Here is a 27,851-nt window from a genome sequence, read left to right on the forward strand (position 1 = left end):
TATGTTAACCTTATTTAATTTCCATTGTGTGTTAAATTTATTTTTTAATTTTTTATTGATTACATGCTATGGGTAAAGTAAAATTGTATTGCTGACCCTGTCCAAAATCAGTGACAGTTTTGTAAACAACATTGTTTACGTTTTTCCTACAGTAGGATAAATATCTTTGGATTATTATCTTAAAGGACATTGTGTTTACCATGTTCTTTATTATAAATAACAGGCCTTCTAAATAAAACCAAGATTTTATTTTGAAAACATTTGGAACCTTCTGTAATGAAATTGTCCATTAGGTAATATTTTTTATTATTATAAAAAATGCTAATTTTGACTTAGGTCAAGAAGATTAGTTTAAATTCGTTCTAAAGCCTCTGCTGAAGAAACCATAACGATTTAAAGAACTACCGCCCAGCTTCTAATCTCCCATGCACCAAGACAGATAGCGGAAATGTACCCACTAACGGGAAGAAAATCGTATTGGGAGTATTCTCATTCATCAACTGAATGAGTCGACACTCCCCCAACCGTTAGATGTTCAGTGTCTGGTAAATCAAAAATACACCCTCACTCTCACACTGAATTTAGAGCAGGCACATAGGCAGACGACCTTACATGATTTTCTCAGTGTTACTCATCAACACACATTCACAAAAACGACCATAATCTGACAATCAGTGGTTTGCAAAGTCCGATTCGGTAAAAGAGAAAGAGGGCGGTGGATAAACAAGATGTATGGAAGTGGCAATAAAAACGGAAAGAAAGACAGGTTGAAGGCAAACTTGCAGAGGATGAAATAGTAGTACGAATGTACCCACTGTATTTATACCATGCTACAAATCTGCATGCTAAGCAAATTCCAAAGTTATTGCACAGTGACCAGACTGAATCGAATGGTGTCAAAACAGATGTTTCCTTTGGGCATTGTTAGTTCAGAAACTTCCTCTGTAGATTCCTTTTTTTTGTGTGAATTAGAGCATAGTTTTGGTCAAGAAAGGAAAAGATCAAAACAGAAAACACCTGTACAAACAAACATTTAGTATGACAAACTAAACCTCACACAGAACTCTATCTCTACAAATTATGTCAAGAATCTAGATCTACAATTAATTATGACAGTAGAATAAACGATTTACAAAAATCATTCTTACTTCAAAAATACCTGTTCTGGAAATACTTTGAATTGAAAACAAATTTCGAGAATTGTCCACTATGTCAATATTTATGAATGGAAGAGATTATTTAAATATTTGGAAGCGTGGATAAGAAGAATTAGGCCTCATTACGTGTCAAGAGGACCCTGTCAACATAGGAACTAGCACGCAAATTCAGATCTATTTATCTAAGAGTGAACAAGTTTGGTATTTAGATTTTCGAAGGTTTAATGAACTTTTACAATCTTAAAACAGCAGGCCAAGGTCACAAAAGAATGGTCAAACACATGATGGAAAATGCTGTTTCCCTACACCAGTACTGTCCAACCTTTTTGAAACCACGGGCCACTGAAAAATGTTTTTCATGAAGCCGAGGACCGCAGCAGAAAACTGAAAATCAACGACTTTAGACCATTCTCAGAATGTATTCATGTATTCATATAACCCTAGGTTGTCGAATCCAAACGAGGCTAAGCTAGGCACCTGCTTTATTTTACTTCGCCACCATGGCTGCTACAATTGATACTGGCAAACGAAAACATCGCAACGAATATTGACATATACAAAAATAATAAATTAGTCAAACAACTGGAAATTCCAAGGAAGTTTAGAAATGTTAAAGAATTAGTTTTTAAATATAGGGATAAGAAAGAGCTTTGGGAAAAAGAGGAAAATTTAACACATAATTGGATAAGAGAGGAGGTAACAAAAATATTAAGAGCACAGTAGAAAAAGAAAATATATACGTTGATTGGGATAGGGCATGGCGAAATTGGACAAAACTAGGATCTTTGAAAATTCAAAGCTTCTGCTTCAAATGCATACATAATGCATGGTTGACAGAAGAGGCTTCAGTGAGACGGCGTATGGTCAGAGTACCACCGAGATGTCCACTGTGCAAAACAGGACCATTTTCAAAATTTCATGTTATGACGCAATGTGCAAAAACACATAATGACCATTTAAAAGTCATACATGAAATTAGGAAAACTCATCCCTATAAAAACCAAAATGTACTATATTTAGATGGGAATTTCTCAAAAAATACACTATATGAAATTAGCAGTTACATTGTATCAACAATGAGGGCATGCCGCCAAGTGATAGTTATTGGGACTTAATATGGAGGGGCGGCGGCAATGAGAACTACCCACAAGGGATAGTTACCTTAAAAGGACTTGGCGCCCGTAAACCCATATATATACATCATGAATACTAACAACTGTACTGACACTAGACCGTATTAAGGAAAAATATTCAGGAAATTTTTGGAAATAAAATAAATTATCAAAGGCAGCCAGTTCGAGAGAGTGAAGTATATAATAATAAAGGAAATATGGAGCTCCCTCGAATATGGATCACCTTATCAAATTAGATTTGCGAAGTGCGACACACATATATAGCAAACATCAAAACACTAATGGTATTTTTTTCTCATAAAAGTAACACACCGTCACTTCGCCAAAATTCGAAAATGATATAAAATCCATTAAATTTTATTTTAAAATGAATTTATAAGATCAAGTTATAAGGATCGAAAGACAACCGGGTTTGATGTGATGTAGAAGGCTATCCCTACACGAAAACAATTTATAGCACGAACAAACATATAGCATAATCACCCATAGCATACACGGGATATAGGGACCTCTAGCCAAGGTCACAAAATTAATAGGAGAGGCATTTCGAGATAGGTGATATAAACCTACTCGGAAGAACAAACCTATAGAATACACTTCCCCGTCAAAAATTCATCAAAATTTTTGAACAAAATTGTTTTTATATAAAAAAATACCCAGCAATATATCGGGGGGATTCATGAACACATGAAAACACTTTTACTCTTTGGCTAGGTGGGTGCGGGCATCTGTCTGGTGCCCCCCCCCAAAAAAAATAATAAAAATAATAAATAAATATTGTTCTGTTCCGTTGTGCAATGGTAATGCTAGAATTCACATAGATTTAAGCTTCCACCATATTCCATCAGTGAAGAAGATGGAGCTTCGTAGAAAATAGAGTGTTAATACGTCGTGATGACTGCAGGGACGTCATTTCAACTTTTTTCCGGGGGGGGGAGGGCAAAACTTGGTTGGGGGGGGGGCGGCAAAACTTGATGGGGGGGGGGGCAAAACTTGACGGGATTACTACAGTAATTTTACACCACATGCAAATTTGGGGTGGGGCAAATAGAGTGTTGCAATACGTCGTGATGACTGCAGGGACGTCATATCAACTTTGTTCGGGGGTGGGGGAGAAGCAAAACTTGGTGGGGGGGGGGCAAAACTTGACGGGATTGTTAATTTTCGTACATATGCTACAGTAATTTTACACCACATGCAAATCTGGGGTGGGGCAAAAGCCCAATGCACCCCTACTATTTACGTCCCTGGTGATGAGGGGCCAAATTTTAAGGTTAGAAACTGGATGATGTTTGGTGTGTTCGTATTTTCTTGCAACCGAATGATGTAATAAAGAGAAATCCAAACGCAAAATAGGTTCTGCCGATGAAGCAATAAGTGTATGTATGTGTATTTTATAATGGTTGTTTTATTAAAACGTTACCCCTAGTCCTAGTCCACAATACGGGGTCATCGCAAACTGGGCGTATCTGAATGCAGCGCATTTAAAACATATCATGAATTGATGTATGAATATTTATTACAGAAAAAGTGAACTTTATTTATTAAAAAAATAAATAGAAACAGTAGAATGAAAATGATCACGAAAGAGAGGAGATAGCAAAAGTACAATGAAATGATGAGAGAACAAGTTGAATGAAATTACCAGAGAGAGAGAGAGAGAGAGAGAGAGAGATAAAGAAAGAAAGAAAGAAAAACAAAAGAAAGAAAGAGAGAGAGAGAGAGAGAACGTGAGTGACTGCATACGAATTAATTAAATTGTTGATAAAACATACTGATGTGTGTAAACGTAAGAGAAAATGCACACTTAAATCACAGGCCATTGAAATTCTAACAGTGTAGTAAGTTAATGTCAGAGAATCCCCCCAAAAAGGAAACACACACACACACACACACACACACACATATGTTTTCTTGCATATTCTGGCATTTTTATTGATAGTAATATAATTTCAATGGCCTGTGCTGAAATAATTGTTGTTTTTTTTTACAGCTAATTATTGCAATTAACTCATGGTTGTTTTTTCTTTTGTTAGATTTTCACACATACAGTTGTGTGTTCTAGACACTTTAAACAACAGGACTATAGATGGACACCCAACAGGCGTTGCTTAAAACCTGATGCTATTCCATCAATCTTTACTTGGACAACTCGATATACCTAGCGTAGCCTCGTTTTCGCAATATATTAATATTTATGAGGATAGCCTCGTTTTCGCGAGACATTAATATTCATGAGGATCTCATTAAGAATGGTCTATATAGCTGCTCGAGCTTTGGCGGGCCATTTAAAATCAGCCCGCGGGCCGCGGGTTGAACAGCACTGCCCTATACAATCGCGTCTTGCATCCACAACGTAAAATATCTGCCTAAGGATATTAGTTCTGAGAATAAAATCAAAAGTTCCCTAAATTCTGCCTAATATATAATTTACATCGGTCGAGAGAAATCGCATCAAAAGCAAGATAAAAATGATTCATGAAGACTATTGTTACATCAAACTATTCGAGCACTCTTGGGTCAAGGACAATTAATCTTTATGACCAATTCTAATTTTGCCGTTAAAGTAGGTTCCCAAGGAAGATTCAAAAGAGAGAGGATTTATTTAAGACCTCAGAATTTTGTGAAATCTTTAATTTATAATACTGTTGACGGTTATCATCGTCTCGGGAATAAAAACAAAATTGTGGTAAACTTTTGATCTGGTGTTATTTATGCTAATATTGAAATATGCTGATATTGAAACAACGTTTTTTTTTGTTTTACTTTGAAGTTGGATCACATATTTTCATATTGTTATAATGCGACAGGATATGGATCTTTTTGTGTTGTTTAAGTATTTAAGTATTTATTTAATTGAAATTTGACAGAAATTTAATATATTATTTATGCAGTTGGATATACATATTGAATTCCGTCACACTCTTAATATACTCTTGCATATACTGTATTATATCTTTAATTAGGAACTAGAATTAATTTAATAATAAAGTTCCCAAACATGGTTGACGACCCTATGCATGACGAAAAACAATATAGAAAGACATACTAACCCACACAAAGTTTTCCATATGGTAATATGGTGACATAAATTACAGGTTGCCCATTGGTATTCGAAAATTTCAAAGACGTTTGCAGTATAGTTTTCGTCAGAGAAAAACAAGTTCATATTTTCTCATACAAATGTAGTAAACTTTTTAGTATATACTCATTTTGCTGGATAATAAAATGAACAGTTCTATAAGAAACAAATTAACAGTATTGTGCTGAATTCTAAAGTAAACGCACAACCGTAGTTTGAAAGATACACAGTAATATTGTTCATAAGCAAACATTGCCACCCATCGACATTGAACTGTGTAACGTATAGCACGATCGGTCATTCGTTTAAAACAAAAATCTCGTTTTGGTCTGCTTAAAATTTACATTTAGGGTCATACTGTGATTGAATATGCCATGATAAAACTTTTCAGGTTGGTCTGGTTTTCCAGTTTGTCTGGAATGGAGGGACTTTGTTTTTCTGTTGATCCAACTAGATTTTGTTTTTCTGGTTGTGATGAACTGCATATGTTAGCTGGGTCAATTCGGTAATGGCCTTAATAAACCAGCACATGTGTTCATGTTCTGTCATTGATAGTTGAGAATCATCAGGTGGGAAAATTTTTATATTCTTTTAATTGAAATTCTCAAGAAGACGCAAAATTTAGGGAATATCAAATTCATTGTTTGTTTTTTTTTGGCACTAAATTCTCCTTTGGAATGCCATTTACGTTGGATATGTAGTCCAATTTACAGAACAACAACTTCTTTCTTTAGTTGCATTGTTACGTATATTTGATTTAATTTATATTTGATTTAATTTGTGTTTGATTTGGTTTGATTATTTGTGTGTTTTGGAGTCTTTTCATTTTCTTTATAAGTCAATGCAATGTAATTTTGCTTACAAGGAATTTGATATTCTCCAGAAAATTCAGCTTGACCTTAATTTTTCTTCAGATACCTAATAATAGAAACACTAGTTTCTATTTTTGACTTAGTTCAAGGCCTTGACTGATGGTCAAGTAAACAATTATTTCTCGGAGTAAAATGAATTGTTCTTAAAATCAAACCCTCTGAATCCTGCTTTTTTGGCTGTTTTTCAACCCAAATACAAAACTTTATACGAAAAAAAAAAAAACAAACAAACGCCATACATTCCTTTGGCATTGGAATATCATCCAGCCTTGAAAGTACAAAAATAGATCTTTCTAAAATTCAGAAAACGTCCATCTCCGAAACACCAAACTGGCTACTTAAACAACCAAAAGTACTTTTTACGCTACACGATGGAAAAAAATCCAAAACCAGCCCTTCTGTCTTCCACAACTCTTACTTTGAACTCCTCACCTAATTTAAGAACTACACAAGAATTTACACCGATAGATCAAAGGATGAGGAAAAAGCTGTTGCAGCCTTTGTTTGTGGAAATCACAAAACGTAAGTTCGCTTACCAAATGGAACATCAATATTTTCAGCTGAAATCAGAGCAATAGACATTGCTCTGCAACATATAGAAAACAAACGTATTTTAAACAGCATCATCTTCTCCGACTCACTGTCAGTACTTCAGTCACTACACAATATAATACTGGAGAATCCATTATTGAAAAGCATACTCGTTAAAAATACCAAGCTGAGTGTGTCCCACAATATAATATACTGTTGGTTACCTAGCCATATTGGTATTAAAGGTAACGATCTAGCAGATCGCGCTGCTAAAATGGCCCTTACTCAACAATCATCTGTTTTTAAAATACCATATACTGATTTTAAACCTAGTGTCCGAAAGTCCTTATATCAGAAGTGGCAGGCATCATGGAATGATGCAGTGAATAACAAACTTCATGCAATTAAGCCAACTCTAGGAGAATGGACTCCTTCCTACAGAACCATGCGTAGGGAGGAGATAGTCATTGAAAGAATCCGAATTGGTCATACTTATATCACACACTCCCACATACTGAAAGGTGAAGACCCACCAGTGTGCGTTTCTTGCAATGAACCATTCACTGTTAAGCACTTTATGATAGAATGTTTTGACCTGTGACCTACACGCGATCAGTAGTACAATGTGCATTATATGTAGGAACGTTTTGATACTATAAACATCACTCGTATTATAGAGTTCCTGAAAGCAGGGAATATTTACTCTAAACTCTAACTTTTATGCTATCACCTTGTGCAGTTTTATGCAATATATAATACATTTTCATCATTCTTCATTAACATATACCATTCACACCCCCCGTTGATCGGGAAGCTTTTTTTTCTTCACCGTTACCATCTTATCGTTTTAATTTCAACTATTCGTTTTGTATATCGCTGGACGATATTAGACTTTTTATAATGTTTAAAAGAATATACATATAACATTTTAGTCGGCGCTAAATAGCCTAACAGTGCTGATGCGCCGTTAAAACTAAATCAATCAATCAATCTTATCAAGACCATACACAAACTATGTGACTTTTACATGTAAACATGATCACATGATCCTGTTTCGCAATTAGGCATTTTCAAAATTGCGAAATACTTAGTATTAATAGTGATGTTTATTGAGAGAGAAATCTCAGAGTCTGCGTTTTAAACACTTGATGTCAAGTTGTTTTCTTTGTTGTGATCATTATTTAATTTTTTGAGTTATTTCTTATTGTTTCTTCAGATTTGGTCTCTAAAAGAATAATTCGTTTCTCTGGAAATATTATTGTATTCATACAGAAGTCTTGAACAAGGACATTTCTTGAAAATTGTATTTGTATCTCCAAAACCGGAAAATAATTTTGTTGTGTTTGTACAAGGAAATGTAGACTTCAAAACAGTACAAGCTACATCATACGTCATAGCCTTCCATCTTGGATTCTTCGTCGGGACTCGAACTTGAAATCAGTAAAATATTTTATTAGTAGGACTTCTAAAATGTTATTAGTGGATTATTCTTGGATTATTTTTGGATTTGATTCTTAAAACCATATTTTTTTTCTTCTTCTTCCATTTTTACATTTTTCCAGGGAAATAAATTACTTGTGAAATTTTTCAAACCTTGTTGTTTTCACTCTTTCTTGTGTTACGGTTTGTTCGAGCCTGAACACGTACCATAAGAGCATTTGGTTTTCAAATTAATCACTGAACTGACTTGTAAGATGGGATTAACTTTTTTGTGTTATTTTTGATTGGTTTTTAGTAAGTACGGTTTATAGTCTGAACCATAATATTTGCCAACAAATCTCCTAAATAAGTGTTTAAATGGTCAAAGTGTAAACACAGTAGTATGCCATTGTTTAGTGCAAACATAGCAGTATGTTATACTCCATGTTATTATTTTGTACAAACATAGGAATATGTGATTGTGTAATGCAAACACAATAGTATTTTATTGTGTAGTACAAACATAGTAGTATGGTATACTGTGTTTTTGTTTAGTGCAAACATGTTAATATGTTGTTGTGTAGTGCAATCATATTGGCATGTTAATGTGTAGTGAAGACATTACAGTATGTTACTGTGTAGTGCAAACATAATAGTATGTTACTGTGTAGTAACAAACTTATTATCATGTTAATGCGTAGTGCAGACATTGCAGTATGTTATTGTGTCGTAGTGCAAACATAATAGTATGCTATTGTGTAGTGCAAACATATTAGTATGTTATACTGTATGCGATTGTCTAGTGCAAAAATAGCAATATTTTGTTATGTAGTGCAAAAATGGCAACATTTTATTGTAAAGTGCAAACATAACAATATGTTATTGTGTAGCGCAAACATGTGTATGTTGATGTGTAGAAATACAACATTGCAGTATGTTTTTTGTAGTGAAAACGTAACAGTATTTCACTGTGTGGTACAAGCATATAATTCTGTTATTGTGCAGCCTGGGATCGTGTCTCGCCTGATATGTTCTTTGATTTTGAAAGATTGCCGCATGAACTGAACAATTTAGACCTTGGATTTTAAGGATTGTGCCTGTTTTGCCTTTATCTTTCTTTTTCATGCCTTATTTATAATTTGATTACTCTTTGTTTGAGGGTTTATGCATTTTTGTGGGAATTTTCGGAAATGTGTTTTGAATTCGTTATTTTTAACTAGCCTTTGCTCTGATCTGTGAAATCAGGATTACGATGGCTTGCCGCTAAACTCAATACTAAAACACATATAAACATAGTTGAAAATGATTTAGTTAGTGTGGTCCCATTTGGAACGCTTAATAGATTGTTTGAAAACAGAATGGTCCCGTCAGTACAAGCAAATATAGCAACATACGAAATATAACACCAACTGTTAAGCTGCATTCTTCTCAACTGTACCTTTAGGACATTTGTTTTCAGTTTATTTAAACATTTTTACATAACGATTGAGTAATTCACCGGATCCAGCTGGGAGTGGCCCCCAATCACTAAGTGCGACAGGGTAATGTTCTTGTCGCACTCCTGAACTATCATCTGAAGAACGAAAATAATTTTCCAAATCAAGACCATGTCGTAAAACACCACTATCACGACAATGTCGTAAAATATCACTATCATGACAATGTCGTGAACAATCTAAATCAATTAATAATGTCGTAACAAAATCAATATGAATCATCACAATCTCGTGAAACTAAAAGTAAAATAATCTTAATCATAAAATGTCTAAAATTCAATAACACGACAATTTAGTGAATAAATTAATATCGTGACAATATCGTTAGACAAAATGGTAGAATCGTCTATGATTTTATGACGAAAAGAATATTTCTTGTTTGAGGTTTTAAAGGTTACAAGCATATTCATTGTAAATAATGTACGTTCATTTTATAAAGAACTAGAAGATTTGCCGATGCAGGCTATTTAACAATACCATTGAGACTGACCAATAATTTCTATGGCGAGAAGAAACCCTGCGGTGAAATGAATGAATTGTTTCCGATTCTACAATAATCAATATTAAATTGCCAAGAAATACAGCTCCGTTAGTGCAAGAATGTCAATGGTTTAAAGACCGCTCTTGGTCAGCAAAAGTAGGTATGAACATGTCTATTTGACAACAAATCTAGTAAATGTGATGCAATAACGATGCTGTTAAGGTAGGTATTATTCTTACATACAGAAAAGGTCCAGTTCTACAAAATTATAAATATTTGTTTTTAAAGTTCTACAGAAGATGGCGATTGTCTGCGAACAAGCAATAACTGGTGCAATCATACTATCACAAAAGTAACAGGAGAATTAAAATTGTTCCCACGTCTCAGAAACTCTAAGATATTTTGAACATGTATACGTTTAACTCAAAATCCTTCAGATTTAGAAGAGTGGAAATGAACTTTCAAAACAATTTATACTTCGCTGTTTCAAGGTTCCAACATAAGAAAAGAAAGTAAGAGATTTTTTGTGAAAGATAATCAGTCGGCTATACAAAAAATTAAGTGAATGATTATGTTATGTTCCGACTGCGTGCTAAGTCTGTAGTTCGTAGTATATGGCATTTCGCTTTAATATGTATGTATTTCAAATCATATATAAAACAGTTGATCACCTTAAAACCGTCTAGCAGACAACCGACGAATATTCCGGCAAGTCCTCCATGATTTGAATATTTTCCATTAAAGAATGTGGCGACGGGCGTGTATAGAGGGATTTTCTCACATACTGACATCACCTTGGTAATGAATAATATTTTATTATACATTTAAACGTGAACTATATAGGCGTAGTGACAAAATAGTTTTCATATTTTCAAAATTCTTATAATTTCACATGTGAAATATATATCCTGGATTGTTACAACATAAATATACCTGACCTAAGAAAACGGTAGGATTGACATGACCTAATTTGTCGCAGTACATTATGTTTGTGACATTTTGTGAACTGTCTGTCAATATATGAAAACAAAGCAAATCCGATTCGCTGCTGTCAAGGAAATAAGGGTAAATAACTTCAAAGAGACGCATTCATCGTTGGTCAAATTATTTTCAAAGGTAAAATTTCTGAAATGGAATGCAGTTTCTATTTATTTTGTTCTAGCTTGCAAGGTACTCTTTTGTTCCTCTCTAAGTTACACCTTTTGTAGGCACAAACAATCAACCGTCGCGTAGCATAATGGGAAATCATATATCCTTACATGTGAAGTTATAAAGATATAGTTTACCCACGTTTAAATATCAGGGGTTTTACTTGACCGATAGATGTCAACACATGGCGAGATTCCGCTAGAAGTCATATGTTTCCCCCTTAATTCCAAAGACTTCTATACAAATACTGTTGTAAACTACAAGGTTCCAACTTGTTCCTTCTATAATAATTTTACTCTAAGTAATGCAAGACCACAGATCTCAAGCTGTCTATCCTCCGCACATCTGAGTGGTTTTTCTTGATTAAAGTTTCGTAACGTACCCTTGGCATTCCACGCAGAAAAACTATACAATTCCCCATATAAATGAAAACGTTTGTACTTAGCCACCTTAGGCCAGTCAAATCATGGTTTGAAGCAACATTTCACCCATAAAACTGTATCAAATTTACCACAAGGACAACTATAAACGGCTCCTGCCGACCACAGAACTGTCCCTTTGTGTTTATTCCGTTGTGTAATATGCCAATCAGTCTCCAATCCAAATACTACACCTAGAGTCAGAAGATCAATGTACACAACTGGATTTTGATAATGACTATTGAAAGACAATTACACTCGTGCGGTCCCACATGAATTTACCAAAAGTAAACCATGGCATCATGGAAATTCACTAACACTTCACTCCGTGACGTTTGCTCCTAGTAATTGGGTACTTATTTCGGCCTGAGGAATATCTCCCCAGGATCGGCTTCGCATAATCAAACAAGTAATCTAAAGAATCTAAGAAATCCTTGAAACATCGCTGTTAACAAATACGCATACTCCAAATTTATTAAAATATGGTCAAGCATCACAAGTGAGGTGAATTTAAATAAAGGGGATGGGGGTGAGAGTGATATACGGTGAGTTAGTTTAATCTTGAAGCAATTTAGAAGCAAAACAAATCGTTCTTTTCCTACTCATTAAAATATAAGATTTGTGATACCACACGATGAAATATATCCGGTATTAACGTGGGAAAAGAAAATATCGTCTATGAGCATGGTCTTCAAGATGAACAGCTTTATATGTAATAGTCTACCTTGGTGCTGGTCAGCTATATTGCAATTTAGAAATTCTAAGTTTTCTTTTCAAAAAGGACCAGAAATTTTAATTTTAATACTAACAAGAAGTTCTCGTTTTAATACGGACGATAAATTGTCTTCTTAATACGGTCAATAAGTTTGTGTTTGCGAATGAAGTGATACTGTATTCAGTGCTTTATATGTTGTTTAAAAGTAGCACAAAGTTAAAAGATATACATCAAGAGGCATTACATGCATGTGGGGTGGAGAGAAGCCAAATTACAGAGGTACGGTTATATTCCCGAGAATATGTGCCAGAATTAAATAACATCTTTTCTGATACTCAGACGCAATATTTGTTTGTCCTTGAAGTTATTTTAAATCATAGATTGTTTCATGCAATATGGCAGCATTTGTTGCATTGCTTTCTTTCACAAAGATAAAGAATACACGAACATGTTGTTTTCTATGTTAGAAGTGCAAATAACTTACACTTGGACCTCTTGTCCAGGAATCCGAATGACCAGAAACGTTGCACATACTTATTACCAAAGCTTCTGGTGCCATGTGATCAGACGTTTCCGGATGACAGTTTCCTGCCAACGAATTCGCTTGCTTAATTCCATGTAACAGAGTACCAACGGTAGATTCTTTCCTACATGTGTAGTGGACCGACACTATGAAAATAACAATACCTTATAAGAGTCGACACTATTAAAATAACAATATCTTATAAGAGAAAACACAACAAAATGGTTTAGAGTCTGTATGTCTCACCGGATAATGTTGTGTCTTCCTCTGTCTTTTAGCACAAATCTTTCATTGTCATCGGTAATGTTTATATTGTGGGAAGGCTGAATGCAATGAAAAGCGAAACTAAGTTTTAATAATAGGATATTTAAATTGAAATGACGTGTTAATACGAGTATTAAGAGTTGTAAGGTCTTCATTTATTGAACATGTATCTGAACTGAACGAGATAGATGTAGAAGGAAAAATGGCGTGAAGCAAATACATGCATACACTAAAGGTCCCCCAAAATAGTAATTTTCTTTGCTTTCTGGGTCATATTTGCTTGACCGTTACAAATGAAATGTCTTGAAGAAAATGACTGATGTAATGTAATAGTGAAGAACAGAGGGCTAATTTAGATAATATATTTCTCACTAAAATCAACGAATATCGAAAATATAATTGGGGTATTCATTGTCAGTAATATGGAAGTGGTAAATGTCAACGTTTGAGTTAACTATCCTGACCCATTCCTGTATTAATGAATCAGAGACGCCCAGTCAGGTCTCTCGGTACCATACTTTTATATTTTCTTTGATCGATTTAACATTAAGATATTCCGAAATCGATAAGATTTTGAAATAGTACGCACTAGTAAGAGTTGGTGTTGGGCTCATGGTTGTTGGCGTGGAATCTGTATGATGAAGTGTGGTGTGAACACTCATAGGTTCTGTAATTGAATGAATAGAAAACCAAAGTTACTATCTTTATATAAAGTAAGATTGTTTTCATCCACGAAACATTACTGGAGTTTATTGTTATAGCTTTATATGTATATGACAATAAATGACGACATGGTGAGCGATATATATATTAGCAAATTGCCAGGAGCAGACGTCACAGAGTGGCGTGTTGTAAGAGTTTATAATAGCATGGTTTAGTTTTAGTGAGTTTAGGTCAGTGCCGCATAAGTGTCCCTGAACTCAGTAGTCTCTATTACAATCTGATTTTGTTGATTGATTGTGCGAATCAATGTTCAGTACGTATGATTGGGGATTGGTTAAGTATATAATGGAATAACTGAGAAGGGATTACTATGTCACCTGGAGGCGCCGATTATTGTCATTATGATGGTAAATAGGGTTACAGGCGAAATGAGGCTGAAAATCATGATTTGGCTGACCTAAAGTAGCGTAGAGAAAGCATTTACCTGTATTTGCTGTTGGCGTGAAATGCTGGCGCTATGATGAGGAAATGTGATGAGGAGAAACCATGAGGTTGACAGGCAATTGTGTTGTTTTTATATTGTTGGTCATGCATTCTATGTATTATTGAATTCACGAGGTTTCGCACATTAAGTACATGTACCTCGGATTTGTGACCGCACTGCAGCCTGTTAATTGTTCCTGGGGGGACGGAATCAGTGCCTCATCCGCCAGGCATGTATGTGCTCAAAGATCACTGTTAATTTAGCCTCAAGGCCTTGGTCCATATAGGCCCCTAACGGCCTGAATGAAGGGCAGACATGAGTGGGAATGGACCCAACACACTCTCATGTTTTATAAATAATAATCTGTTTCACTTGATGGATGAGTGGGAATTGTGCTCACTCACTCATGTGTTTGTTTGGAAACATTTATGCGCGAATTGCTTGCTGATAATTGGTGTATGTCCGTGGCAAGGGAGAAGTGCGGGACGGAAGGCTGCTGTCCGTTATTTCCAGGTTGATCTAAGGTTCCGCTATGCAGGAATTTTGAAATTTATGTTCAATTTGTTTAAATTTAATTTGGAAAAATATTCTGTCCTGTTTAGGTTAGTAGAACATGCAAGTATGTGTATGTTTGTGTGTGTGTGTGTGATTTGGATTTGTAACGTAGCTTTAACAATTTTACAGTCATCTCGCTACGATGTCTGTTGTGTGGCAGTTTAAAGTGATGTCTAGCACTGGATTATCATGCCGCAGACATGTAGCATGATGTCCCACCCCGTCACATTATCCTGACACCAGGCCGACCAGTCCTATCACTAACCTCTTAATGCTGAGCGCCAAGCGAAGCACCTGTTAGCACCATTTTTGTAAGTCTTTGGCATGACTCGGGCGGGGATCGAACCCACGACCTCCCGCATCCGAGGCGGACGCTCTAACTGAACACGCAAGTAGAGGTATATATTTTTTAAAATTCAAATTTAAGTGTCAATGTAAATTTAATTTAATTTTTTAAAATTAAAATAGTTAAATAGATAAATTAAGATTGAGGGTTATTGCATTTTATTGTTCCTGTATGTGTGGGTTTTAGGGTTGTTTGGGTTATATTGTTATAGTTTTATTGATGGAGCTAATTTTTTATTTCCAGATTAAGTTTTGTTTTATTAAGATAGATATCTTTGCCGAAAGATCGGGTCTCTATGACATGTGAAAGACATTTGATTTATTTAGTCCGTAGTTTTTAAGTTTATTAGCTTGTTTACTAAAATGATTCTGGTTTGCTTTTTTATGTGTTGTAATTTTATTTCAGGCTAACTCTATTTTATTAAGACATATATCTTTGCCGAATTACTGGGGTCGCTGGGACGTGTCAAGGATATCTGAACTTAGTTTTTTGGTTTTCCCCCTAATTTTAGTTTTGTTAGCCTGACTGCTAGTTATGGTTGTTTTCAGGTTTTTTATTAGAGTAATCGGGTTTTGTATGGAGATATGTTTAGTGGAGGAGGTTATTTGATATTTGGTAACTGGAGACGGGTTTCTTTGCTGAAAATTCAGGTCTCGTTATACGTGTCAAAGTCGACCGTCCTTTGTTGACTGCATGACAAGGTTGCTTGGGGCACGTTTTATCCTGTTTTTAAGTTCGTTTTTTTTCTAGGAATTTTAATATATTATGGGATGCTAATTGTATGTTAAGGTTTTGCAAGTCTAGAATTTCTGAAAAGGTTTAAGTGGATCAAATTATTTTTCGTGCTTTTTGGAAATTGGTTCTTGCTATTTGGAGTTTAGTGCAATCATTGAATGCATGATGCAGGTCGTCTACTGTATGACAGTGGTAACAGTTTATGTTTACATGTTTGGGGCCTATGCATTTGCAAAAACTGCCTGTTAATTTGGTTTTACCTGTCAGTATTCAGTTAATTACTTTTTGGTCAACATTGTTACATTTGGGTGGTTTAATGGACCTATTAACTGTTGTTGGGATGGATGAAGTTTCCTACCTTTATGGGTGGAAGTCCAGTGTTTCTGCCATTTTTGATTAATATAGGTTTTTATGAAGCATTGAGCTTCTGTGATGCTATATCTAAGTGTGGCTGGATTGGGGTCTCCTACCGTACATTTTGCCACTTTATCAGCCTGTTCATTGCCAGAGACTCCTATATGTGATGGCACCAACATGAACTCGACTATTTGATCTCTTGTGGATTATTCTTTGAGCATATGGAAGGCCCCGTCAAGGAACAGCTGTATTGATTTAGTGTTTCGGTTTTTAATTGAGTTTATTACACTAAGGGAGTCGCTAATAATGACTGCTTTTTGGATGTTTTTGTTTTTGATCCAATGAAGTGATTCAATAATTGCCCATAATTCACTAATATATATAGGGCAATGGCCTGGTATCCTGATTCTTGTTTGGTTGTTAAATGTAGGGATTCCTATTGCAGCAGCCGTTCTGGGTGGCTCAGCTGTTTTAAACCCGTCTGTGTATATTTAAGTGAAACCAGGATAGGTGTCCTGTATGTCATTTGCGATTATTGATTTTAGTTTATTTTCCTGTTCCAATTTGTTTCCGTATTCTGTGGCCATGGTGTTTATCCTTGGTTTGGTTTGTGTCCAGGGGGTTTCGTCAGGTGTTTTGGTGTATTCGTCCTGTTGTTCAAGTATTGGAAGTTGTTTCCTAAGTTCTAGGATTACTTTGCCACAAGGTATGTTGGATCTAGTTTGTGGTTAAACGTGATGTTACATCTGCAAATGGCAATTTTAGTGGGATGAGTGTTTGGATGATTAGCTAATTGAATGGAGTATGTGAGTAACATTTCTTATCGTCTCAGTTTTAGCGGTATTTCCCCAACGAGGACTTGAAGCTCGTCCGATAAGGTGGAGATGAGTGTGCTTGAGCAAACGATTAAAGCTTTTGTTTAGATGACATCTAGTTTGTTTAGGAGTAGTTGTTTTGCGGAGTGTATACACTTGACAACCGTAGTTTCATTTGGATCTTACAAGGGCTTTATAGATGGTAAGGAAGGTTTTTTGGTTGGATTTTCATGTGGTACCTTTGAGATTTCTTAAGAGTTATAAGTCTTTATTGCAGTTTGGTATAATATATATATATATATATATATATATATATATATATATATATATATATATATATATATATATATATATATATATATATATATATATATATATATATATATATATATATATATATATATATATATATATATATATATATATATATATATATATATATATATATATATATATATATATATATATATATATATATATATATATATATATATATATATATATATGGTGTTCCTAGGTTTGGTGGCTGCCGAGATACATTCCTAGAAATCTTACTACCTTAACATGTTTGAGCAGTTGGTTTTGTAGATAGAGGTTAGGGTATTCAAATTAGTTATTTCGTTTTGGGGTAAATATTATTGCTACAGTTTGCTTATGTGACATTTTAAACCCCCATTTATCTGCCCATTTCCCTACGTTATCTAAACATTGTTGTATTTCTGTAATGAATGGTGTGCTGACGGGGTTTCCTGCTCTCCAGATGCCGCTGTCGTCGTCTAATTGTGAGATATTAACTCTAATGTAGGCTAAATTAAGGGAAAGGTCGTTAATCATAAGGCTGAAGAGTATGTCACGGAATAAGGCAAGGACATAATTCGGTTTTGCATTAAACGAGGACAATGTATAGTTGGTTTTTGCCGACGCGTACAGCGTTAACTAGAGTAGCTTATTTTATAACCTTGACATATAGTTACTAAATGACTATATCTCGCTGTAGGTCGCTCGTAGCGTGATGCCTAAGTTTCTCGACATGCACGGCTACTTTAGCCTTGGGTCTTGAACGTCTTGTTTTTTTATGGTATAAATAGTAAGGTTTTACTACAAGCGGTATATTATCGCATGGATCTTGTCACGTTGTGTCGGTTTGGAACCACAAAACTATATCCATAGGGGTGGGTGACAACTGTTAAATAATTCCCTTGTATATTTATGCTTTTTAGTGCGTTCGTGACATACCTATTTTATTATTGTCGTAAATTTGATAAAGCTTCGATTAATAAAATAACCACGGTTAACAAACAATTCTCTGTTAGAATTTGTTCCTTTTCACGTGTAGGACTCGGAGTAGAAAGTCGCACGTATAGTGCGGGTTTAATGTATTTGTGTTCACTTATATAAATCATTAGGGACACTGATATAATGTAATGGACCATATGCATTTGTAGGGTAACATGTTTCATCTATTTGCAACTGAAACTGGTGGAGGGGGAAGTGTAGGTGAACAAGACAGAAACTGGTGGGAGGTGTTGTTGCGCCAGACTGAAACTAATGCAAGGTGTTGTTGTGCCAGACTGAAACTGGTGGAAGATGTTGTTGCGCCAGACTGAATCTGACTGAAACTGGTGGAAGGCGTTGTTACGCCAAACTGAAACTGGAGGGATAGTAGTTGAGCCAGACGAAACTGGTGGAGGGTGAAGTTGAGCATATACGAGTCTGGAAAGTTGGGCCAATGTGGAACTGTGATATTGTGTTTTTTTGTTGTTCAAAGTAGAGAGTTTGAACTAGAGTGCACCCGACGTGGGTCGGAACTAATATTTTTGTTTGTCATTTTTATATAGTATATCGGTTATATGAACCGACCTCATCATTATCATTGGAATTTCGGCATTGTGTTGTCATCATCTCAGTCCTCGTCATTATCATTATATACATATATACCGATATTTCTTACTTTTGTAATGTGTGTGTAGGGTGCGTGAGAGAGTAGGAAATTACATAGATTATTTCATTTATTGTTTCGTGCGATCATCTTATCATACAATACAGGTCTAGTCATTCACACACATTGTTTGTGTTATTCATTTAATCCAAATCCCACTCGGCTTCAATTATGTGTTACAGAGTATTGGACTGAGTACGCTCCCTTGTGGTGTTCCATTTTTAAGTGAGAATTATTTGGAGAGGGTGTTTCTTATTCTGGTTATAATTTTATAATTTTTGTTGGATGGCCTTCAGACATCTGTTGTACTCCACTGCATCTCAAGCCCTTGGCGTCACTGCGCAAAAGCACCAAGACAGGTTTGACGAGAACTATGAAGAAATACAGTCCCTGCTAGAGGAGAAGCATCATCACCATCGTCATACAACATCGACCCCAAGTCCGCTGCAAAGAAAGATGCCTTCAGCATAGTCCGCCAAGCTGTGGAGAAGAAACTACGCGAGATGCAGGACACATGGCTGAGCCGAAAGGCTGATGATATCCAGTCCTTTGCCGACAGACAAGACATGAGGAACTTCTATAGTGCTCTTCGTGATGTTTATGACCCAGTAACAACACACACAGCCCCACTCTTAAGCTCCGATGGCAGCACTCTCATAACCGAGAAGGAGAAGATACTGGATCCCTGGGTGGAACACTTTGACGGTAACTTCAACAGACCATCTTCCATCAATGATGAAGCAATCAACCGTCTACCAAAGGTGGAGATCAAAGATAGGTGGGCTGGTCCTCAAACAGTGCTGGAAACTCATAAGGTCATTGAGCTCCTGTCTAGTGGAAAATCTCCAGGAGCAGACTCCATCCCAGCTGAGATCTACAAGTCTGGTGGGCCTAAGTTAGTGGGAAGACTAACAGAGATGTTCTGTGGCTGTGGAAGATGAAACGCATACCCCAGGAATTCAAAGATGCATCCATCGTCCACCTTTACAAACGCAAAGGCAATCGTCATTCCTGCGACAACCATAGAGGAATATCTCTACTCTGCATCGCTGGCAAGGTCCTCGCCAGGATACTGCTGAAAAGACTCACAGAACACCTTGATCATGGCCTACTGCTAGAAAGCCAGTGTGGCTTCAGAAAGGAGAGATGCACCATCGATATGATATTTGCTGCCAGGCAGTTGCAAGAAAAATGTCTTGAACAAAATGTCCAGCTATACACCACCTTCGTGGACCTGACTAAGGCATTCGACACTGTCAGCCGGGAAGGCCTTTGGAAGATCATGGCCAAATTTTGGATGTCCAGAAGTCTTCATTGAAAAGGTGAGATAGTTTCATGTTGTCATGCTTGCCAGAGTCCAGGACCAGGGTAACTATTCCAAACCCTTTGCAGTTACTAATGGTGTGAAACAAGGATGCGTCTTACCCCCACTATCTTCAGCCTTGTGTTCTCCGCAATGTTGATGGATGCTTTCAAGGACAGCGATGTTGGAGTAGGTCTTAGATATCGTCTGGATGGGAAGTTGTTCAACCTGAGGAGGCTCCAAGCCAAGACCAAAGTCCAAGTTGAGAACATTCGCGACCTGCTGTTTGCAGATGACTGTGCGCTCAACTCCAGCACGGAGGCAGGCATGCAACATAGCATGGACCTTTTTTCCATAGCGTTCTCCCACTTCGGACTCAGCACCTCTGCCATCGAGTTCGAGGCTCTGCATCACCCAGCCCCTGGAGAAGATTACCTGGAACCATCCATCACTGTCAATGGCCATAAGCTCAAAAATGTAGACAGGTTCACATACCTCGGCAGCACCCTCTCACAAGCAGTCCACATAGACGACGAGGTCAACACTAGGATTGCCAAAGCCAGCATAGCATTTGGTAGACTCCGCTCAAATGTCAGGGATAGGAGAGGCATCAAGCTTGCCACCAAACTCAAAGTCTACGCAGCGGTTGTTCTCCCCACCCTCCTCTATGCTTGCGAGACATGGACTGTGTATAGTCGATATGTTAAAAAACTGAACCACTTTCATATGAGCTCCCTGAGGAAACTACTGAAAATCAGATGACAGGACAAGGTACCAAACACAGAGGTGCTCACTAAGGCCGGCATGACAAGCATCCACACCATGCTGTGCAAGGCACAACTCTGATGGGCTGGCCATGTTGTCCGCATACCGGTAGAACGCATACCTAAGAAGGTCTTTTATAGAGAGGTACAACAAGGCAAAGATCACACGGTGGTCAAAAAAAAGAGAAAGAGATACAAGGACACCCTCAAGGCTTCGCTGAAGAATCTAGGCATTGATCCTGATACCTGGGAGAGTGTCACTGATAACCGAGCTGCTTGGCGCAGTCAAGTCAACACTGGTGCGTAAACCTCTGAGCAGAAAAGACTGATGGACTCAGCTGAAAAACGTGATCTACGCAAATCCAGGAACATCAGTTCCGCAACTCCCGGCCAGCAACCTGCACAGCCATGTCCCCATTGCAACAGACTTTTCCGGGCCCGGAGCGGACTGATCAGCCATCTTCGGACCCACCCCCAGTGAATCGATGACATTAAATGGTCCTCATCGACACCGACGGACGAACATCATCATCACCATCATAATTTTACGACCTGATAGAAAGTGTGCCATCCAGCTAAACATGCGTAAATTAATAACGAAGTTGAGTTCTGCAATCAATCCTTTTGTCCAGACTAGGTCAAAAGAATTTTTTAGGTCAGGAAAGACCGCTATGAGGTTTCCGTCTGTTTTTCTGATGGAGTCGAATGCTAGTTTAATGTCCGTTGCTAATCGTAGTATTTGGTCGGTGGTGGGATGCTTGTTACGAAAGACATATCGGTTTTCTGATAGCAAGCAGATTGTTGCTTACCAGGTGATGTTTTAATCTGTTTGAGAGTATAGTTTCCATAAGTTTACATATATTATTGGTGAGGACGATGGTTGAGTAGTTTAATAATGGTTGTTGTTGTTACGTTGCTGGGGAGATTTGTTTATATTATATACCCGATTGATCTTTTCCGGGTGATGTTTCTCTCTTTGACCCTAACGTTATTTCACATCAGTATAAGGTCATTTCGCTGTTTTAAGTCCGAATCTTGGATTCGTGTCTTGAAATAGGTGACGGTGTTTTCTGCCGTATTTCTTTGGTCTTGGAAATGTTTTGAATGTTCTTGTCGTTGCTATGTGGGAAAGGAACTAGCAAGCATATTGGCCTTTTCTTGATTGGTGGTAGCACCCAATAGTTTGGTAGGTGAGTAGGTTGATTTTCCTCTAATAGATTTTATTTTATCCCAGACCTGTTTGGAATTTAATTTTAGGTTTAATTTAGAACAAAACGTTTGCAATGTGAGAAACATTATTTATAGTCTGGGCGCGTTGGAATTTCCAGTTTAGGATATTAGTTGCAGAGAGGTCATTGGGAATCAGGAAAACAAGCGCCTTCTAGCAGGATTCACGACATAGTAGGATTCGATTGGTATAGAAACCCCTTTTGGCTTATTACAATACGTAATTCGAAAGTGTCTAGGCCATATAGTTACGTAATTCGAAAGTGTCTAGGCCATATAGTTACGTATTTCGAAAGTGTCTAGGCCATATAGTTACGAAGCTCTCTGAGTATAAAATTTGACGTTATGATTAGAATTGAAATTCGTCCAATGGGAGTATAGTAAGCAATAGTTGGACATATTCGTGTTCGTATCTCTGCATACATGTGAAGTTTGAAAAATATCGATAGATATCAGTATGTTTGAGTTTTCAATTTGAGTCTACGTTTTGTGCTCAGACAGTTTCTTAACTATTAGGAACGAATATGTTATGTGCCGTGATTTACGTGCAATTTAATTTCATGTCTGTGCTACTGTAAAATTCTTCAAATTTTCAACTTCAGAACAACTATAAAATGCACATACTGTACGAAGCACCTGTGATCGGTTGAGCAAAGCTATATTGACATGTATTGAACATGTCAATAGCCTAGTGGTCAAGGAGTATAGTACACATGTATATAGCATACTGTTATGTGTGTGGTTTGGAATTTTAACGTAGCTCAAACATTTTATTCATATCGCAACAATACCTGCAAATGGGCATCATGCCGCAGACATGTAGCATCACGTGCCACCTAGTCGCATCATCCTGACACCATGCCAACCAGTCCGAGCACTAATCTATTGATGCTTAGCGCCAATCGAGGCAGCTGCTAGTACCATTTTATTACTAAATGGAAGCATCGGGGATTGACGCTATAACCCCTTAAGGACACCTGAGCGGTCTATAGCCTACGGATCCAGGCGTCTGTCAGTATAATGTGGTTATGTACCTGACCATCACGGATTCGAACCCACTCTTGAGATACGTTATATCACTATGATATGAAAATTAGAGTTCCAATATCAAAAACAGGAACAACAATAACAATAATAATAATAACAACAACAGTAAACTTTGTTTCACATGCTTGCATTGTGACAGCTCAGGAAAACCTGTAATATATTTTGAATTATGTAATATATTGTAATTTTAGGATATGCATTTCTTACTAACGACAAACTCTATACGGTCGTGAAAGTAAGTTAAACATGTATTTCTAATATCGAAGGAAATGAATGGCTGTCTGCTTTCGCTTTTTTGTCCTCATCCTCTAGGTCGTTAATTAAACAAATCAAACTATAATGACTATATTACCAACGACATCAATAGTTCCAACAACAATACAAACAGCTACCATTGTGAGATAACTGTAATAATCACAATCATGTGGTATTAACCGTCATGATAATAATTAATTTGCATGAAACAGTGTAATACACTAAACGTACCCAGACAATCAAGAAAGCACAGTGAGTAGAGCAATAACGTGATGTTCTTATTTGCATATTTCTTTGTGTGTGTGTGTGTGTGTGTGTGTCTACCATACCGTTGCTACAGCTGCAACGTTGTCCGTTGGCATCAATAATTGCTGGAAGAAAATAAATCGTTGCAAGAAGTAAACCTATTTTGTTCTTAGCTACCAATGACAAACTATCTTGCGACTCAATCAAACGGCTTTCCATTATCAAACTACTTTGCGACTCATCTAAACACTTTTCAGTGTCAAACTACTTTATGACTCAGTCTAACAGCTTTTCATTGTCAAACTACTTTGCAACAAGTTTTTGTTGTCAAACTACTTTTCGACTCAATTTAACAGCTTTGCCATTATTAAGCTACTTTGCGACAGTCTAGATGCTTTCTGATGTCAAACTACTTTGCAAGACTGTCAAAGAGCTTTCCATTGTGAAACTACATTGCTTCTCAGTCCAACGCGTTTAATTCTCAAACTGTCCTGCGACTTAGTCTAACATTTTTTCATTGTCAAACTACCTTTCGACTCAATCTAACATCGTTCTAATGTCAACCTAATTTGCAACTCAACCTAAGAGATTTCCATTGTCAAGCTACTTTGCGACTCATCTAAAATTTGTCCAAAATCAAACTATTTTGCGACTCAGTCTAACACCTTTCTATTGTCAGGCTAATATGTGACTCAGTTCAATATATTTTCTTTGCCAAACTACTTTGCGACTCAGTCTAACAAATTTACATTTGCCAAACCACTTTGCGACTCAAACAGCTTCCCTATGTCAAAACACGTTGCCAGTCAGTCTAAGAGCTTTAAATTGTCCCATTTGCGACTCAAACTTGCAGCTTTCCAATGTCCTACTACGTTGCAACTCAGTATGACAGCTTGCTATGTCAAACAAACTACTTTGCGACTCATTAACAGCTTTCCATTGTCAAACTACTTTGCCCCTCACTCTAACAGCTTTCCATTGTCCAACTACCTTGCGATTCAATCCAACGTATTTCTAATGTCAAACTACTTTTCGACTCATTCTAACAACGTTCCAATATGAGACAAACTACCTCAAAACTTGACCTAACAACTTTCCACTGTCAAAATTATTTGCGCCCAAGGCTACAAATTTCCATTGTCAAATTACTTTATGACTCAATATAACAGCTTGCCAGTGTCAAACTTTGCGACTCAGTCTATCATTTTTTCCAATGTCAAACTAATTTGTCAAACTACTTTCCTACTAATACATTTTGCAGATGTTTACGCCTTGTATTTTTTAAATTGAAACAAATATTAACTAAATCAGCTATTTAAACTTCAAGAATAAATACCCTTCTTCAACTTTTGAAATTTCAGCAAAATTAAAAAGTGCACAATATTAAAAATGATTTCACTAAATTATTTTCATGAGAAATGTTATGTATATTTGATTTAATTTATATTAGAATTAATTTAATTGTTTTTTGTTAATATTAATCGTATTTTATTCCAGTAAATACTTTTGTTATGTAATTTTATTTACTGGATTTGAAATTTTCCAGAAATTCAGTTTCGTTTCTCGTAAACCTAATAATCGAAACTTTGTAACTTATGGTGACCTGGTTCCTGACCTTGATGCATGAGTTGAAGTAAACAACCTTTTTACGTCTTTTATTCTTTCTTAGAGTAGATTCGTATGGTGAAATCGACGGCGTACTTGAAATACGAAACAAATAACATGCAGCGATTATTTCGAAACTCTTGTTTTACCGGAAGGTTGACCCTCATGCGGGCATCTGTTTTGTGCAGTGGCCAGAATAAAGATTGATGTATTGAGAAATAATTTTATTCTTGCCTAACCAATTTAGACGTCAAAGTGATTTTTGTTGTAACCAGTTTGAATTGAACTGTTTACTTTTTTTCTTCAAATTTTGGATTCTAAGAGATTATTATTCCCTGGAAGCATTTGTGTTCTAAATTATTCTTGGACAAAGACAGTTATCGAAATTTAAGAAATGCAAACACTGGTATATTATTGACACCTGAATACTACACTCATCACAGCATACGTCGTCGCCTTTCATTTGGGATTTCATCGGGACTCGAACTCAATTTCATTAGAACGTTTACTACCATGACTCTATTTTTTAATTCTTGGATTATTCTTGGATTATTTTTGGATTGGATTCTCACAGCCATAAGTTATTTTCCTCAATTTTGCCTTATGTTTCATGGGCTCTACATTATCTGTTATATTTTAAAAAGAATGTTGTCTTCACTATTTTCTTGTTACTGTTTAAAAGATCCTAAACACGTATCAGAAAGAGAAGTAAAGGAACGAAATGGGAATTAGTTTATTTGCATATGCTTATATCTCTTAATTTAGAATTTCTGAGGAGATATTATTTCATGTTGAAAAAGTTCTTAAATTGTGTTGTTAAAAACGAATTTAAAACATATATATTTAGCAGCTAAACTATTCAGTTACAAGAGGCATATATGTTTCGCTTGTAAAGTAAAGTTGTATTGATATTTTGATAATATACATTACTTACTGGTGTAATGGTTGATGATCTCCCACTGACAGTCCATGTGGTTGTCTAGAAGCGGTGGTACGTTGCCCAACTGAATGAAGGCTAAAGCAAACTCAAAACTGTTTATAATAATTATATAAATTGATTTATCATTATTCATTATGAAATATTTTCTTATATTCTTTTATTAGAGTGCATTTGCTTTATAAAATATATTACTATACTATTACAATCGGTAAAGTGAATTGCATTCTTATAGTGTTGCTTTGTGTAAATTGTTGCACGGGAGGACGTTAAATGCACCTTATTGCACCAAACAACACTATAGGATAACATTTTCCGATGAAGATGGGAAAGGTAGATCCATTACATAATGTTCTGTCACGTCACATACCATCACCGAGTGATATGAGTGCCTGTTGGAACATCTATATTCCTGTAGTCAAGTATTTATCATGCACCGAAGTGGAAATGCAGCCGGATCTAAAATTTATCCCTTTTATCAGTCAACAGGAACTCGAAAACTGTTGACGTTGTCAACCAAATACTTACATGTTTCGATACAAATGTTCTTACATGTTTCACACTGACGGCAGGACGTTGAAAGATATTACTCTCTTTATATATAATCACATGGCAAATAACAATATTTCCAAATTGAATTCGATCATACAGACTGTCTACCTATTGATTAGGAATAATCGGAAAGAAGGACTGACAAACAACAGTTCAAATATATTGAGTATAGGATATTAATCTCACGTCTACTTTTAAGCGATTGATCAGTGTGTAATGATGCGACTTACTTTAAAACTTTTAATGGAACTTTGAGGATATAGATAAAATATAAAAAATTCGTATTCATTTCTCATGTTGCACCAGGCTGATTAGAAGCTATCAACAATAACTAGACTTCAGGTGGACTTTTTTAAACTATCAATGCATGAATACGTCATTGTTGTGCAAATGACGTCATTGATTAATGTGGAATTTTTCTTTCAAAAAGATAACACTTGAATCAAGATGTTTGGTTAGGTTCGGAGTTTCACTATTTAGGAATTGTTTTAAATAAATGTGGCACATACTTATAGATTATATAAGCAGATATTTGATTGTCATTCGTTCTGGTCACATTCTGATATTTGTTCATCCAGGCAAGCGAGAAGAAGAGGAGGAAGAACAAGAAAAAAGTGATATAAGCCCGAAACCTTTTGACGTGGAAATACTGATTTGAGTAACAGGCAGTTAAAAACAGCAACCCATTGCAATTTATCATAATGATGTTCTATGAATTTGAAAGTTCATTAGAGATAGTATTTCCTTTCCTGTTAATTTTTATCGTTTAATGCCTCCACA

The 27,851-nt window shown here is 36.1% G+C and overlaps 1 protein-coding gene across 2 annotated transcripts in view; it reads right to left on the reverse strand.

The window, feature by feature from the left end:
• Positions 1–9,604: 9,604 nt before the first annotated feature.
• Positions 9,605–27,851, reverse strand: part of LOC149791070 (uncharacterized) — a 37,326-nt gene continuing 19,079 nt past the window's right edge. Inside the window, exons 10-15 of one of the 2 annotated variants that reach the window (XM_089971457.1) lie at positions 26,517–26,597; positions 24,061–24,102; positions 13,831–13,908; positions 12,939–13,123; positions 10,843–10,965; positions 9,605–9,767 (exon numbers count right to left, since the gene is read on the reverse strand). In XM_089971457.1, coding sequence (XP_089827583.1) covers positions 9,669–9,767; positions 10,843–10,965; positions 12,939–13,123; positions 13,831–13,908; positions 24,061–24,102; positions 26,517–26,597 — 608 coding nt within the window. In that variant the 3' untranslated portion in view covers positions 9,605–9,668. The remainder of the gene's footprint in view (positions 9,768–10,842; positions 10,966–12,938; positions 13,124–13,830; positions 13,909–24,060; positions 24,103–26,516; positions 26,598–27,851) is intronic. The other variant, XM_089971458.1, reaches the window with a different exon arrangement.

The sequence above is a fragment of the Sinohyriopsis cumingii genome, chromosome 10, assembly GCF_028554795.1.
Source record: "Sinohyriopsis cumingii isolate HCF-2022 chromosome 10, ASM2855479v2, whole genome shotgun sequence".
Taxonomy (NCBI): domain Eukaryota; kingdom Metazoa; phylum Mollusca; class Bivalvia; order Unionida; family Unionidae; genus Sinohyriopsis; species Sinohyriopsis cumingii.